The following is a 16,138-nucleotide window of genomic DNA, read 5'->3' on the forward strand; positions in this document are numbered from 1 at the left end:
GCTAATCTTCCGCCTGTGGTGCCAGCACTCCGGGTTCTAGTTCCAGTTGGGGTGCCGGATTCTGTCCCGATTGCCCCTCTTCCAGGCCAGCTCTTTGCTGTGGCCCGGGAGTGCAGTGGAGGATGGCCCAAGTGCTTGGGCCCTGCACCCGCTTGGGAGACCAGGAGAAGCACCTGGCTCCTGGCTTCGGATCAGCGCAGAACACCGGCTGCAGCAGCCATTTGGGGGGGTGAACCAACGGAAAGAAGACCTTTCTCCCTGTCTTTCTCTCTCACTGTCTAACTCTGCCTGTCCAAAAAAAAAAAAAAAAAAAAAAAAAAGGTAACTCACATTCATATTCACCATCCCAACCAAACAATGCAGTCCTAACAAGGGCCTGCTTGATGTGCTCTGTGCTCTGTATCCCCACCTGCGGCTGGTGCCCAGCTGGGCTGACTGAAAGGTGAGGACCACCCCGGAGCCTTTGCTGGCGGCTGTTCTGGACTTCACAGTCACAGTATTGTGCATGTACTTTAAGTGCCTTTTTTTTTTTTTTTTTTTTTTTGTTAAATGAAAGCTGTGGTGCCAGCATTGTGGCACAGCTGGTTAAGCTGCTGCTTGCAGTGCCAGCATTCCATATCCGAAAGCCAGGTCAAGTCCCGGCTGTCCCTCTTCACATGCAGCTCCTTACTCATGTCTGGGAAGGCAGCAGAAGATGGCCCAAGTGGTAGGACCCCTGCCATCCACGTGAGAGACCAGAATGGAGTTCCTGGCTTCAGCGTGGCCCAGCGCTAGTCACTGCGGTCATTTGGGGAGTGAATCAGTGGATGGATGGAAGACCTCTGTCTTTTTCTCTGTGACTCTAAAAAAAAAAAAAAAAAAAATCAAATTTTAATGGAGCTGGTGCTGTGGCATAGCTGGTAAAGCTGCCGCCTGCAGTGTCGGCATCCCATATGGGCGCTGGTTCAAGTCCCGGCTGCTCCACTTCCGATCCAGCTCTCTGCTACGGCCTGGGAAAGCAGTAGAAGATGGTCCAAGTGCTTGGGCCCCTGCACCGGTGTGGGAGACCTGGAGGAAGCTCCTGGCTCCTGGCTTCGGATTGACCCAGCTCCAGCCATTGTGACCAGTTGAGGAGTGAACCAGCAGATGGAAGACCTCTCTTTCTCTCTCCTGTCTCTGTTTTACTCTTTCAAATAAAATAAATCTTTAAAAAATCAATTTAAAAAACAATGTAAAAATGAAAGCTAAGGACTTTACTGCATCTTTTGACTGTTCTCTCCGAAGTGAAGCAAATTTTTGGAGGAACAGGATTTTTGGCATGTGGGTCAGTGCTGGGCTCAGATGCACCTGGGGTGCGGGGACTGGGGAAGGAGTCGCTGGCGCCCACTCGTGCCGGGACGTGGGATCTAACTGACGGTCGCACAGGGCGGCGCCCCCTGTTCCCGACGGAGCTCTGCTCGCCGGCAGCCCCCCTCCCCCCACCCCGCAACCCCGGTCCTCAGGCCTGCAAGCCAGCGAGACTGGTGCGGGCGGGAGACCGTACACGATCCGCGCAGGGCAGCGAACATCCCGGGCGGGGGCAGCAGCAGCAGAGGCCTGGGGGCCGCGGCGAGCCGGGAGTCCTGGGGAGACGCTGCCGGGTGTGGCGGGGGCGGGGGGCCCGGGCAGGTGCCCGCGAGCTTTACAGGGGACGTCATCGGGTCTCGGATAGAGGGGTCTTCCCACAAAGACTTTTTCAGCGGAGGACCGCTTCGACAAGAGCTCTCAGACCTTTGTGCGAGGCTCCGTCCTTGGCTTTGCCCTGTTCGCAGATTTCACTAACTTTCTGGCAGACTCGGGGAGCCCCGTCCACGGCCCGGCAGCGCCGCGTCTCGGCCCCGCCCCTGGCGCCCGGGGGGCGTGGCCTCCCGCGCGTCAGCCCCGCCCCCGGAGCCCAGAACTGCGCGCGCTAGCTCGCGGCCGGAGGTCGCTGGGAGAGGCCCCGCCGGGTGTGTGTCGTCCATGGCCGCCGCCTTGCTCAGCCGGGCCGGAGGCCCCCTGCGCGGAGGTGAGTGCGCGCGGGCCCCGCGGGAGAGCGGGCCAAGTCCGGGTGCCGGCGATTCGCCGCCGCGGACGGGCGCGGCCCCCTCCGGGCGCGCCGCGGCCTTTGCCCCTGGGCGGCTGCCCCTCGCGCCCCAGGCTGCCCGGACCCCGGCCCGCCGCGGGACTGGCCCCGTCCGTCCTCCCGCCCACTTCTCCGGGGGGCATCCACTCGTTCACCCCACCCCCACCCCCCGCGGAGGACCCGGGCCCGGGGTGGGGGCCAGACTCTTTCTGTGACCTTGGCCGAGGCGCCCAGGCCCACCTGGCCCCGGCGGGGGTCCGCGGGGAGGTGCGAACGTGCTGGGAGCATTGGATCCGAGGATTCAGGGCGCGGCGGACTTAGCTGTTGCTGAGTGTTTACTACGGCCCTTTCCCGTCTTGCTGGTCTCCAGCCAGAGCCGCTCGCCCTGAGTGATCCCATACCAGGGCGCCTGGGTTCCAGTCCCTCTCCAGCTTGCTGCCAGTGTGCTCCCTAGGAGGTAGCGGGTGGTGGTTCAAATACTTGGGTCCCTGCCTCCTACCCAGGAGTTCCTGCTCCAGCACACGCTTGGCTCTCAAAACTGCCTTGGGCATTTGAGCCTTAAAAAAAAAAATTGTTTATTTGAAAGGCAGAGTTACAGAGAGACAGAGATCTTCGATCTCCTGGTTCATTCCCCAAATGGCTGCAACCACTGGGACTGTGCCAGGCAGGGCCAGGAGCCTGGACTCCATATGGGTCACACTTGGGCCATCCTCTGCTGGTTCTCCAGGAGCTGGAGTGGACGTGGAGCACAGGGGACTCGAACCGGCACTCCAGTATGAGATGCTGGCGTCACAGGCAGCAGCTTAACCGGCTACACCACAACGCCCGCCCCTATAACTGTTATTTTTTGAGATCTCTTGCATTCTTCTTCCACTGACTCCTGCTCTTCCCGTCGGCAGCTCTGTGCGCCCGACACTGGCGGCGGTTGCACACGGTCTACCAATCCGTGGAACTGCCCGAAACGCACCAGATGTTGCGGCAGACGTGCCGGGACTTCGCGGAGAAGGAGCTGGTTCCCATCGCGGCCCAGGTGGACAAGGAGCACCTCTTCCCCGCGGCTCAGGTGAGAGTGCCGGCCTCGGCACTCTGCCCTTGACTCCCGGACGAGTGGCGGCAGTGACAGCTGGGGCAGCGAGACCCCAGAGAATGTTCTGGAAGTCTCCCTTGTCCGTGAGCTTCGGGGACAGTAGCAGTGAGTGGTGGGTGCTGATGCCACGTGCTAGGCATTGTTGTGTGCTCCTGATGTGAGGTGTTAGTGCCGCATACCCCACTGCAGACCTGATGAAACGCGCTCTGGGGAGCGGGCGAGTAATGCGCTCAGGTCATGGAATCAGTCAGCAGAGCCAGGGCTGGGACTCAGCTCTTTTTTCCTTTCTAAACTAAGGTGTTTTTTTTTTAAGTAATGTTTATTTTTTTATAGATTTTTAAAAATTTATTTATTTATTTGAAAGGCAGTTACACAGAGAGAAGAGAGGCAGAGAGAGAGATTGAGAGAGGTCCTCCATCCTCTGGTTCACTCCCCAGTTGGCTGCAACAGCCAGAGCTGCACCGATCCGACGCCAGGAGCCAGGGGCTTCTTCCGGGTCTCCCATGTGGGTGCAGGGGCCCGAGGACTTGGGCCATCTTCCACTGCTTTACCAGGCCACAGCAGAGAGCTGAATCGGTAGAGCAGCTGGGACTTGAACCAGCACCCGTGTGGGATGCCGGCACTGCAGGCGGCGGCTTTGCCTGCTACATCACATTGCCAGCCCCGGTAATGGCCATTTTTATCTGCTTGAAAAGCAAAGCAATAGAGAGAGAGGTCCTCAATCCACTGACTCACTCCCCAAATGCCTACGAGAGCCAGGACCAGCCCAGGCCGAGGCCAGGAGCCTGGAGCTTCACCTGGGTCTCCCACGAGAGTGACAGGGGCCAAAGTACCTGAGCTGTCTTCTGCCGCCTCCCCAGGCTGCATCAGCAGGAGGCTGGGTTGGAAGTGGAGCAGCCAGGACTTGAACGGGTGGGTGGGCACTTGCATATGGGACACTGGTGTCCCCAGTGGCAGCTTAACCCGCCGCGCCACAGCGCCGTCAGCTCTGCTTCTGTCGGACCCTAAGGTCCTCCTGGGCCCCTGGGTTCTTTGATGTGCCTTCCCGTCCCTGCACCTGCGGGTCAGGACGTTGCTGCTGTCTGCCTCCCGCTGGCGAGGGTCCTGGCACGTGGTGCAGACACGCAGCAGGTACTTGTTCAGCCAAATATTTGAAAGGGCAAAGTTTCCTCACCTCTTCCTGCCTGTTTTTCAGCCTGACACACTCAAGCGTCGTGTCCCCGTTTACGTGTCTTGGGGCCGTTCTTCCAGCCCAGTGGAATATTGTGTGTGGGGAGTTTTGGTGTTATGCCTGCACCGTGCAGGTACCTGAGCAGAAGCCAGGAGCATTCTGGGCACTGAGGTCAGCTGGGCAGCTTAGCTAGGAGGCGTGGGCCGTCTTGCTTGGTCCTTGAAGGCGTCCTTGTCTAATTTATGTCGAAGGATGGCAAGGGTCGAGTGAGAGACTCTATCCCGAGTTCACTTGCTTTGGCAGCTACTGGTACTTTTTAAAGATTTATTTATTTAGAGGCAGAGTTATAGACGGAGAGAGAGAGAGAGGTCTTCCATCTGCTGGTTCACTCCCCAAAAGCCTCAATGGCTGGAGCTGGACCAGGCTGAAGCAGGAGCCAGGAGCTTCTTCCAGGTCTCCCACATGGGTGCAGGGGCCCAAGCACTTGGGTCATCTTTTGTTGCTTTCCCAAGCGTGTTAGCAGGGAGCTGGATCAGAAGCAGAGCAGCTGGGACTGGAACTGGTGCCCATAGGGGATACTGGCACTGCAGATGGCAGCTTTACCTGCTACACCATAGCGCCGGCCCTGGCAACCACTAATACTATAAAAATAAAAATAAAAACTATAATAATAAAAAATTATTCAGGCCGGTGCCGCGGCTCACTAGGCTAATCCTCTGCCTTGTGGCACCGGCACTCTGGGTTCTAGTCCCGGTCGGGGCGCCGGATTCTGTCCTGGTTGCCCCTCTTCCAAGCCAGCTCTCTGCTGTGGCCAGGGAGTGCAGTGGAGGATGGCCCAAGTCCTTGGGCCCTGCACCCCATGGGAGACCAGGATAAGTACCTGGCTCCTGCCATTGGATCAGCGCGGTGCGCCGGCCGCAGCGCGCCGGTAGCGGCCATTGGAGGGTGAACCAACGGCAAAGGAAGACCGTTCTCTCTGTCTCTCTCTCTCTCTCTCTCACTGTCCACTCTGCCTGTCAAAGAAAAAAAAAATTATTCAGTTGAGAACATAGACTCCTAGGTAGGTGACGTGACTTCCCAAGGCTTCCTGGTGTGTGGAACTGGAGTCAGGTGGGCCATGGACCCTTCCCCGCCGCGGGCCACGTGTTCTTCCCCAGGCCCCCTGTCCGGCAGGGAGCCGCCTCGCAGCTGGGAGAAGTGGCCTCCAGCTCGGCCTGCCCTCCGTAGATGTCACCCTTGGTGACCTCGCCTTTCAGCACCACCAGTGGAGCTGTGCAATCCCAGGGCTTTGTGAGGTGAGGAAGGAGTTGAGCAATGAGGCACCCCCCGGTGGCTGCACCGGCCCAGCCCGTCCCGCTGTGGGCGCCCGCAGGCTGTTACAGCGCCTCGGGCAGAGATGGGCTCCGTGCAGGGAAGCCAGGCGGTGCTAGTCCGTGCTCTGTGCGCTCCTGCCTGCACGGTGCAGGTCAGCCCTCGCAGGTGGTGCCAGAAGTGGTGCTGAAGGAAGAGGCTGCCCCCCGTCCCCCCCCCCGCCCCTGGGCCCTGCTCGGTGGGGTCTCCTGAGCGCCAAGAGCAGTGCCGAGAGCAGCCGGGGACATCTGTGTCCCGCTTTCCTGCTCACCAGGTGCTTATGTTCTGGCTGCGTTAGTCTCGCTGTGCCTGGCAGCTCTCCTGGCCGCCTCTGACTTGCCTCGGGCCGCAGCGCTGGGGGAGAAGTGCCAGGACTTCTCACCTTCCCGTTAACACACGCGCACCCGTTACTCCTGTGTGCTTCTCTTAGCTGAGGATTAAGTCCCTATCCTGTGTGCAGCACTAAGCTGTCGCTTCCAGAGGGGAATCCAGGGCTGAAGCGGGCACCGGGCAGTCGAGGGCCGGCGTTTCTCGTGGAGGTCAGGACATTGCTTGGGACGCCCACAAGCCAGTGCAGGGCGCCTGGGTTCAAGTCCCAGCTCCACTGCACAGCCCGCCTTCCTGCTACTGCGCACCTGGGAGGCAGCAGGGGACTGCTAAGACCCGCGTGCGACGCCATGGTGGGGTCTGGGCCCAGCCCTGACTGTTGTGGACATTGGTGAGTGGAACAGCAGATGGGAGCTCTGTCTCTTGTCTCACTCTGACAACTTAAATCACAAGAAAGAGTTAGACATAGGCAGGGAATCCGACATGTCTGTGAGATTCCACATTGTTTCAGGGCCACAGCAGTAATACCAACAATAGCTAACAGTTAGAGGTTGCCGTGTCCCAGACGCTTCTACAGGAGGCTCCAAAAAGCCCGTGGAAAGTGGAGTTAAAAGATAAGTTTATTTTGGTGCAAAAACAAAACAAAACACTGAAATCCATGCATATGGGGCATGTTCAGAAAGTTCACGGAAACTGCGTGTTATGAAAAGAACGTACGTGGATATCACATTTGCACATCAAGTGGGTGTCTTAATTCTGCCTTCCCTAAACATTGTGAAGACCCCTCGTGCACGTGCCGAAGCCCTTACCCTTAGCAGCCCTGCGAGGTGGGCACCCAATCCCCTCTGTGTCCAGATGAGGGAGCTGGAGCCAGAGGTGGTTGCTTGTGTAAGTCACGCTTGATGATTGGAGGAGCCAGGCAGAGGCTTCTGGGCCCCCTCTGGCCTATAGTAGGTGCTTAGTTAATGCTTTTTTTTTTTTTTTTAAAGATTTATTTATTTAATTGAAAGAGTTACACAAAGAGAGGAGAGGTAGAAAGAGAGAGAAGTCTTCCAAGCGCTGGATCACTCCCCAGTTGGCTGCAATGGCCAGAGCTGCGCTGATCCGAAGCCAGGAGCCAGGAGCTTCTTCCGGGTCTCCCACGCGGGTGCAGGGGCCCAAGGACTTGGGACATCTTGTACTGCTTTCCCAGGCCACAGCAGAGAACTAGTTTGGAAGTGGAGCAGCCAGGACTTGAACCAGCACCCATATGGGATGCTGGCACTGCAGGCCAGGGTGTTAGCCAGCTGCGCCACAGCCCCGGTCCCTAGTTGATGCTTTCTAGTATTTCTTCTGAGTAATCTCTCTCTCACACACACACCCCGCACTGGCATGAAAGTGGGCTTACAGGGGGAGGGTCAAGGGGAGAGGCGCTGAGCAGAGGGTGGGCCGAGAATTGGGTGGAAGGCTTGCTTGACTGGTTTTATCACCTTAATTGAACTTTAGTCTTTTTATGTCCAAACCACCAAGTGGAAGAAGCACTCGTGAGTTTACGGCGCCGTTCTGTTGTAAGGGAACCCAGAACCAGAAGGCTGCCCCTACCGTTCTGTGTAAGGTTGCCGCGGGCTGCTCAGCCTCGCCCTGTGTAGATGTGGTTACCCGAGGCCGCCTCAGACAGGGCGTGCAAGACGCATGTTGTGAAAAAGCTTGGCATGGACTTATGGATTGTTCTGCACCACGTAGGCTGATCTGTTAACTCCGTTTCCCATGACTCTCGTGATGTACTGTCACATACGAACCGAAGCCAGTCCTTCACATTTACTCAGTAAATACTGAACCACGTTACAGAGCCAAGCGCAAAACCTGTCTTTCCTCCTCTTGTCCCATCCCAGATATGGGTGTCACCCCTGGCCTCGTTAGCCTCCAGAGCCAAACCCCAGCTTGCTCTGCCCTCTGGCCCACTGCTCCTTGTTGGTTCCACCCTGGGAGTGTCCCCTGAATGCCCTCTCTTGATTCTCCACATCACACTTCTTGGGTCCCAGAAGTGTCCATTTGTAAGTTAGGCTTCTCTAGCTGTGGTTACCACCCTGTCGTGTGTGGCCTGTCTCACCACTGTTTCGTTTCTTTCTTTCTTTTTTTTTTTTTTTTTTAATTTGGATAGAGTTACACAAAGAGAGGAGAGGCAGAGAGAGAGAGAGGTCTTCCATCCCATGGTTCACTGCCCAATTGGCTGCAACGGCTGGAGCTGCGCCGATCCGAAGCCAGGAGCCAGGAGCTTCTTACCGGGTCTCCCACACAGGTGCAGGGTCCAAGGACTTGGGCCATCTTCCACTGCTTTTCCAGGCCATAGCAGAGAACTGGATCAGAAGTAGAGCAGCAGGGTCTCAAACCAGCACCCATATGGGATGCCAGCACTGCAGGCGATGGCTTAACCTGCTACGCCACAATGCTGGCTCCCTTCTCAAATAATTTTTTTAGAAGTTCATGGAGAGGCTGGTGCTGTGGCACAGCAGGTTAAAGCCCCAGCATGCAGCACCGGCATCCCATATGGTTGCCAGTTCAGTTCAAGTCTTGGCTGCGCCACTTCTTCTTCTTCTTCTTTTTTTTTAGAAAGCATTTATTTAATAAATATAAATTTCATGGGTACGGCTTTTGGATCATAGTGGTTCTTCCCCCCATACCCACCTTCCCACCTCCAAACTGTCCCACCTCCTACTCCCTCTCCCATCCCATCCTTCATTAAGATTCTTTTTTTTTTTTTTTTTTTTGGCCAGGCAGAGTTAGACAGTGAGAGAGAGAGAGACAGAGAGTTATAGACTGTGAGAGAGAGACAGAAAGAGAGGTCTTCCTTCCGCTGGTTCACTCCCCTAATGGGCGCTATGGCTGGCGCTGCGCTGATCCGAAGCCAAGAGCCGGGTACTTCCTCCCGGTCTCCCATGCGGGTGCAGGGACCCAAGCACTTGGGCCATCCTCCACTGCCCTCCCGGGCCACAGCTGGACTGGAAGAGGAGCAACCGGGACTAGTACCCGGTGCCCCAACTGGGACTAGAACCCTGGTGTACCGGCGCCGCAAGTGGAGGATTAGCCAAGTGATCCATGGTGCTGGCCAAGATTAATTTTTTAATTATCTTTATGTACAGAAGATCAGCTCTATACTGAGTAAATATCTTAACAGTTTGCACCCACACAGACACACAAAGTATAAAGGACTGTTTGAAGACTAGTGTTACCGTTAATTTTCATAGTACAACTCATTAAGGACAGAGGTCCAGGATGGGGAGCAAGTGCACCGTGACTCCTGTTGTTGATTCAATTGACACTCATTTATGATGTCAGTGATCACCCAAGGCTCTTGTCATGAGCTGCCAAGGCTATGGAAGCCTCTTGAGTTCACAAACTCCAACCTTATGTAGACAAGGCCATAATCAAATTGGAAGTTCTCTCTTCCCTTTAGAGAAAGGTACCTCCTTCTTTGATGGCCCATTCTTTCCACCAGTATCTCACTCATGTAGGTCATGTAGGTCATTTTTTGCCTCAGTGTCTTGGCTTTCCAAGCCTGAAATGCTCTTCTGGGCTTTTTAGCAGATCTGAATGCCTTAAGGGCTGATTCTGAGGCCAGAGTACTGTTTAGGGCATTTGTCATTCTATGAGTCTGCTGTGTGGCCTGCTTCCTATGTTCTCTCCTTTTTAATTCCATTTATTATTATTAGAAGATACTCGGTCTTATTTATATGATCCCTTTGACACTTATTCCTATCTTTATGATCAGTTATGAACTTAAACTGATCACTTTTACTAGTAAGATGACATTGGTACCTGCCACTTAATGGGATTTGGAGTCCCATGGCAAGTTTTTAGCTTTACCCTTAGGAGTAAGTCCAGGCTGCTCCACTTCTGATCCAGCTGTTTGCTATGGCCTGGAGAACAATGGAAGATGGTCCAGGTGCTTGGGCCCCTGCACCGCGTGGGTGACCCAGAAAAAGCTCCTGGCTCCTGGCTTTGGATAGGCTCAGCTCTGGCCATTGTGATCATTTGGGGAGTGAACTAGCATAAGGAAGACCTCTCTCTCTAACTCTGTCTTTCAAATAAAAAAAAAAAAAGTTCATGGAAGGGTCTGGCATTGTGGCGTGGTGGGTAAGCTGCCGTCTGCATTGCCAGCATCCCATATAGGTGCCAGTTCAAATCCCAGCTGCTCCGCTTCTCCAGCTCCCTGCTGATGGACTGGGAAGGCAGCAAGAGATGGCCCGACTACTTAGACCACTGTACCCAATGAAGCTCTTGGCTCCTAGCTTCGGCCTGGCCCAGCCCTGGCCATTGTAACTGTTTGGAGAGTGAACTAGTGGATGGAAGACCCCTCTCTCTGTCTTTCCCCTCTCTATCTGTAACTCCATTTCAGATAAATCTTTGAAAAAAAAAAAAAGTGCATGGAAAAATGAGATTAAGGGATGTTTGTATTAGTGCAAAAATTTTGAAATCTTATATAGAGGAGTCTTAAAAGTTCATGGAAAATGCATATGAAAAACGTATTCATGAATTTCAGTTTTTTTTTTTTTTTTTTGCACCAAAATAAACTAATCTGTTCATGCCATGTCACACCATCTTGTTAAAAATGCCCCTGGACTGTTACCCAGACTGACGGTGGCGTTGCTGGAGGCCTGCTCGGTGCACCACTGCTGGAAGGGGCTTGCCAGCGCTCATGTTTTCTCTTGGGTTCGCGTGGAGACCAGTGGGCTCACCCAGGCAGCTGTGCTGCCACCTTCCAGCGTGCAGAGAGACAGAGAGAGGGGAGAGAGAGATCTCCCATCTACTGGCCCACTCCCCAGATGCCTGCAGCGGCTGAGACTGGGCCAGGGCAAGGCCAGGAGCCAGAAACTCAGCACAGGTCTCCCATGTGCGGGGCGGGGCCCAGTTCCTGGAGCCATCAGTGCTTCCTCCCAGGTCTATATTAGCAAGAAGCTAGAACCAGGAGCCAGAGCTAGGGCTGGAACCCGAAACTGTGGGTGCGGGACGCAGGCATTTAAGTCAGCATCTAACTGTCAGGCAGTGTGCCTGCCCCGTTTCTTCTTTGGGAGGCCATTGTGACTTTTCTGTCTGAGCCCTTTCTTTCCCTTGCTGGTCTCCCCAGGCATCCCCTCTTCAGAACGCCCCTAACTGGTGTGTCCGCTGCCACCCTCATGGCCTCCCCTCCAGTGTTTGTTTTCCCCTCGAATGTTCTGGCAGCTGGGTCTCCCACATGGGTGCAGGGACTCAGGGACTTGCACCGTCACTGCTGCCCTACAGGGTGCACAGTTGAGGAGCAGATTTGTTACCTGAATCCAGGCATCTGTGAGTGAATCACTGGTGGAAAATCCTCTCTCTCTCTTCCTCTGCCTTTCAAATAAGTGAATAAGACGTTTTAAAAAATTGAGCAAGACTCTTAGAATATACAGGACTGGGTGTTTGGCACTGTGGTTGAAATGCCGCTGGGGAAGCCCACCTCCTGGCTCTGCTTCTGGTTCCAGCTCCCTGCTAACAGGCACCTTGGGAGGCAGCACTGAGGGCCCAAGCACGTGGGCCTCTGCCACCCAAGAGGGGGGGGACCCAGACGGAGTTCTGGGCTCCTGCTCTCAGCCTGGCTCAGCCCTGGCTGTGTGGGCATTTAGGGGAACGATCCAACAGATGAAGGATCTCTGTCTCTCTACAGTGGGTTGAAAATAAAATATGGAGGATGGGCACAGGTCATATGCGGTGCGACACCAGTCTAAGGGACTGTGCCTGTGAGGATTCTGGCATTTACCGGAGGTCTTGGTCTTGGCGCCGTCCGCGAGGGTGACTGCCTGTGTGGGGCCTCGGGAGGGCAGTAGCTCCTCCTCCCCATCCTGGTCAGAGAAAAGACTTTGTCACCAGAATGAGGACAGCATGGTGGTGTTGTGGTGCCGTGGGCTATGTGACACTGGCGTCCCATAGCAGAGGCTTGTTCCAGTCCCAGCTGTACACACTGCTTCCCATCCAGCTCCCTGCTAACGCACCTGGGAGGCAGCAGGTGATGGCCCAAGTGCTTGGGTCCCTGCTACCCGTGTGGGAGACCTGGGTGGAGCTCCTGGCTCCTGGCTTTGACCTGGCCCAGCCCTGGCTGCTGTGGCCATTTGGGGGAGAGAACCAGTGGGTGGACGACCTCTCTCTCTCTCTCCCTCTCCTTCTCCCTCTCTCACTCTGCCTTCCAAATAAATCTTTTTTAAAATGAGCAAGACAGCTGTGAAATCCCAGCTGCATAGTAAGGCCTGCAAAGGAGCCCAGGTGTGCTCTGAAAGCGTGCGTCACCGGGCCGAGAGGTGAGGCCAGCGAGGAGAGCTGGCGCCAAGAGCAGGAGGAGGGGAGGAAGGGCCAGCGCTTGGGGCCGTGCCGAAAGGGGAGCCAGCGCTGGCCGGGGCTGTATGCGGGTGTGCCTAGGGGGCTGCAGGAAGCTCCACGAGGCTCAGTGCTGGCCCGCTCCTACCTCCTAGTCCCCTAAAGGCTTCCTGTGCCCTCTGCCTGCTCCCTGGTTGGCTGTGGACAGGGAGGTGAGCTGGTGTGGCAGGTGGGGGTGGACAGCTGGAAGGAATGCGCCCCTCAGCCGTGTCTGGACTGCGGGATCACGGGGTGCGTCCTCTGGTCACTTGGCCTGTGGGTCTGCAGGCGGTGGCTCAGGGAAAGCGGGGTGGGGGCTGGGGAAGGCGGGTACCGGCCCCCAGCAGCCCCTCCCCGTGACACTGTTCCCCGGGCCAGGTGAAGGAGATGGGCAAGCTCGGGCTTCTGGCCATGGACGTGCCTGAGGAGCTGAGCGGGGCCGGCCTCGACTACCTGGCCTACGCCATCGCCATGGAGGAGATCAGCCGGGGCTGCGCCTCCGCTGGCGTCATCATGAGCGTCAACAACGTGAGGCCCCTGCTGGGCCCCTGGGTGGGCGGGGCGGGCGGGCCCTGGCACTTGGTCCTGCTGGGTGGGGCCTGCCGGCCAGCGGGTAAACAGAATGTGTCCAGGCCCCAAGGCCTCCAGCTGCTCCCCTCCGTCCCCCCAGTCCCTCTACCTGGGGCCCATCCTGAAGTTTGGCTCCAAGGAGCAGAAGCAGCAGTGGATCACCCCCTTCACTGGTGGCGACAAGATCGGCTGCTTCGCCCTCAGCGAGCCAGGTACCTGCCCCATGCCCTCTCGACCTGCCACTGGTGGCTTCCTGAGGCCGGGGCGTGGCTGCCTCTGTGGGCTGAGCCTGGCTCCCTGTCATGGCCAGAGAGAGTTCTGTGGCCCAGCTGAGCTGCAGGTTTGGCCTGGAGCCCCTTGGCCGTGATGATCCCTGCTCCTGCCTGCCACCTGGGCCCCAGGGTGCCTGCAAACCCAGGCTGGAGGGCGGCCCTGGGCCTGCGTGCTGCAGCCAGCACCCTGACTCTGGGTCTTCCTGCTCAGCAGCCGGGGCGGGGATGGGAGAGACTGGGGTCCCTGGTGCATTGGTGGCAGTGGGGTCACGCGCGGGGTCCTGAGTCTGTGCACGGGGCAGGGAACGGCAGCGACGCCGGAGCCGCGTCCACCACAGCCCGGGCGGAGGGTGACACGTGGGTCCTCAACGGCACCAAAGCCTGGATCACCAACTCCTGGGAGGCCTCGGCCACCGTGGTCTTTGCCAGCATGGACAGAGCCCTGCAGAACAAGGTGGGGCTCCCGATCCAGCTTCCGTGTTGGACTCTCCTCGGCCCTGCGGGGCTGTGGCCGCCTGGTGCTGGGGGAGGGGCTCCCCCTTTCCCTCCCTGGCACGGCTGCAGCCTGTACCTTCCTCCGAAGCTGGCGGAGTGGCTCCCCAGGGGCTTGTGTGGGGTCTGGGGGTGGCTGGAGGGCCTCTGTTCCCCTGGCCAGCTTCTGAGAAGTCGCTGGGTCTGTCTGGGGCCTTACAGGGTATCAGTGCCTTCCTGGTGCCCATGCCAACGCCTGGGCTCACCCTGGGGAAGAAGGAAGACAAGTTGGGCATCCGGGCGTCATCCACGGCCAACCTCATCTTCGAGGACTGTCACATCCCCAGGGACAACCTGCTGGGGGAGCCAGGGATGGGCTTCAAGATAGCCATGGTGAGCCTGGCCGTGGGGTGGGGCCCTGGGCCTGGCCCCGGCCCCGGCCCCGGCCGGCAGCTGCTGACCAGGGCGGTCCCCACAGCAAACTCTGGACATGGGCCGCATTGGCATCGCCGCCCAGGCCTTGGGCATCGCCCAGGCTGCCCTCGACTGTGCTGTGAATTACGCCGAGAACCGCAGGGCCTTTGGGGCGCCGCTCACCAAGCTGCAGGCCGTCCAGGTGAGAGGGTGCAGCCGAGGGCACCTGAGGGAGGGAGGCGTGGCCTTTTATCCTGTTGTCATCCCCCCCCCGCCCCACCTCGGAGCAGGGAGGGGTGGCTGCTGACAGGGGGTGGGGCTGGGCTGTTGCAGTTCAAGTTGGCAGACATGGCCCTGGCCCTGGAGAGCGCCCGGCTGCTGACCTGGCGCGCCGCCATGCTGAAGGATAATAAGAAGCCCTTCACCAAGGTACCCATGGGCAGGGGCTCCCCGGGGGCCCTTTGAGGGAGAGTTGGGGGGCCTCTCCCATGGGCCCGTGGGTTTCTTGCTGCTGGGAGGGGGCTTCACTCCAGGTGAAGGCGCTGACTCTGCCGTCCCCGTGGCTAGGAGGCAGCCATGGCCAAGCTGGCCGCATCGGAGGCAGCCACCGCCATCAGCCACCAGGTGAGTGTCTCTGCGTGGACCAGGGCCCCGAGGGCGCCAGCCGCCTCCGCCCCCAGCCGCTGCTTCTGTGTGGCCGCCCCTGCCCTGTCCTGCCCACCAGTGAGGGGTCTGCTCACTTTGCTTCGTAGGCCATCCAGATCCTGGGCGGCATGGGCTACGTGTCGGAGATGCCGGCCGAACGGCACTACCGCGACGCCCGCATCACCGAGATCTACGAAGGCACCAGCGAGATCCAGAGGCTGGTCATCGCCGGGCAGCTGCTCAAGAGCTACCGGGGCTGAGCCTCGCAGGGCCGCCAGCCAGCCAGCCAGGGCCGGGGGGAGGGCTGGAGCCACCGGGCCTTAAGCAGGACTCAGAGCCAGAGACCAGCTGGCGCCAGGGTGGGCCCCCCTGGTCCCACCCCACTCCAGATCAAACCAGGCGGGAATAAGACTCAGGGGGAGGAGAGGCGAGGCCAGAGGCTGTGGCCTGAGTGCTGGAACAGGCCGCCTGCAGCTGTTCTTGGACCTGGCTGCCTCTTCTCCATTGCTAACCGACCGTGCCTCATTTGCTTCGTCTGTGGCCGCAGCCTCCTGGAGGAGGGACTGCGGGGAGGGGGCTGAGTGACACCATGGCACCCCCAAGTCTGTTCCCCGGGGCCTGCTGCTTGGCAGGAAGGCCCAGGAGGAGCAGCTCTTTGCCCTGAGGTCAGGGGTCAGGAGGAGGAGTGGGGGAGGGGCTAGAGCCTTTGGCAAAGCGGCAGCAGTTGTGGTCTCAGATGCATTGGCCCCAGTCTTAGGCCTGCGGTGGGGTGGGGCCAAGGGCCGGCTGTTGAAGGCCAAGTGTATGCAGGTGTGTGGGGACGACCATGGCTAATAAAGCGCGCCTGGCCCCGGGCCGCCGGGTCTTCCGTCTGTGCGCACCTTGTTCGACACGTCTACCCGGCTGGGTCCTTGGGGAGCAGCCCCCTGCCCTGGGAGAGCCCCGGGCTCCTGCCGGAGACAGGGCTGGCTGCTCAGGAAGACGCGGAGGCTCCATTTGTGGGTGAGTGTCTGCGAGAGTGGCCAGCAGGGAGGGCAGCCTGCCAGGCCCTGCCCAGGAGGGCGCCATGTGCTGGGGGAGGGGCGGCCGGCCAAGCCCTGCAGTGAGGGGAGTGCTTGCTGTCTGAGTGCTCCAGTGGCAGCCCTGAGCCCGCCAGTGAGACGGACCTGCGCAGGTCCTGGTGCCCGGCAGGACAGGCCCTGGGCGAGCCACCTCCTCCAAAGCCAGAGCTGGCGTCGGTGACCTGAAGGGCGCATCTGGAAGAACGAGCAGCACGGAGGATTTAGAAGGGTGCGGGGCAGCTTCGCAGAGCAGGGAGGAAGGGGGAGGGGCCCGGGCCCGTTGGCGTGGTCAGCAGGGACCTGGGCTACCCCCGCCCAGCCTTTGCTGCGTGGGGGTCGCTG

General features: G+C 58.5%; 1 protein-coding gene across 1 annotated transcript; it reads left to right on the forward strand.

The window, feature by feature from the left end:
- Window positions 1-1,869: 1,869 nt before the first annotated feature.
- ACADS (acyl-CoA dehydrogenase short chain) lies at window positions 1,870-15,603 on the forward strand. Its single transcript, XM_051835850.2, has 10 exons — window positions 1,870-2,026; window positions 2,983-3,146; window positions 12,742-12,891; window positions 13,034-13,145; window positions 13,508-13,659; window positions 13,899-14,069; window positions 14,155-14,292; window positions 14,424-14,519; window positions 14,658-14,714; window positions 14,843-15,603. The coding sequence occupies exons 1-10, from the start codon at window positions 1,981-1,983 to the stop codon at window positions 14,993-14,995; spliced, it is 1,239 nt and encodes a 412-aa protein (XP_051691810.2). The 5' UTR covers window positions 1,870-1,980; the 3' UTR covers window positions 14,996-15,603.
- The last annotated feature ends 535 nt before the right edge of the window (window positions 15,604-16,138 follow it).

This window comes from Oryctolagus cuniculus, chromosome 21 (assembly GCF_964237555.1).
Source record: "Oryctolagus cuniculus chromosome 21, mOryCun1.1, whole genome shotgun sequence".
NCBI lineage: Eukaryota > Metazoa > Chordata > Mammalia > Lagomorpha > Leporidae > Oryctolagus > Oryctolagus cuniculus.

Excerpts from the sequence above, each read along its gene's own strand:
- ACADS (XM_051835850.2), top strand. The coding sequence starts at position 1,981 with ATGGCCGCCGCCTTGCTCAGCCGGGCCGGAGGCCCCCTGCGCGGAG. Across the intron at positions 12,892-13,033 it reads TCATCATGAGCGTCAACAAC|TCCCTCTACCTGGGGCCCAT; the intron begins GTGAGGCCCCTG and ends CCGTCCCCCCAG. Across the intron at positions 13,660-13,898 it reads ACAGAGCCCTGCAGAACAAG|GGTATCAGTGCCTTCCTGGT; the intron begins GTGGGGCTCCCG and ends GGGGCCTTACAG.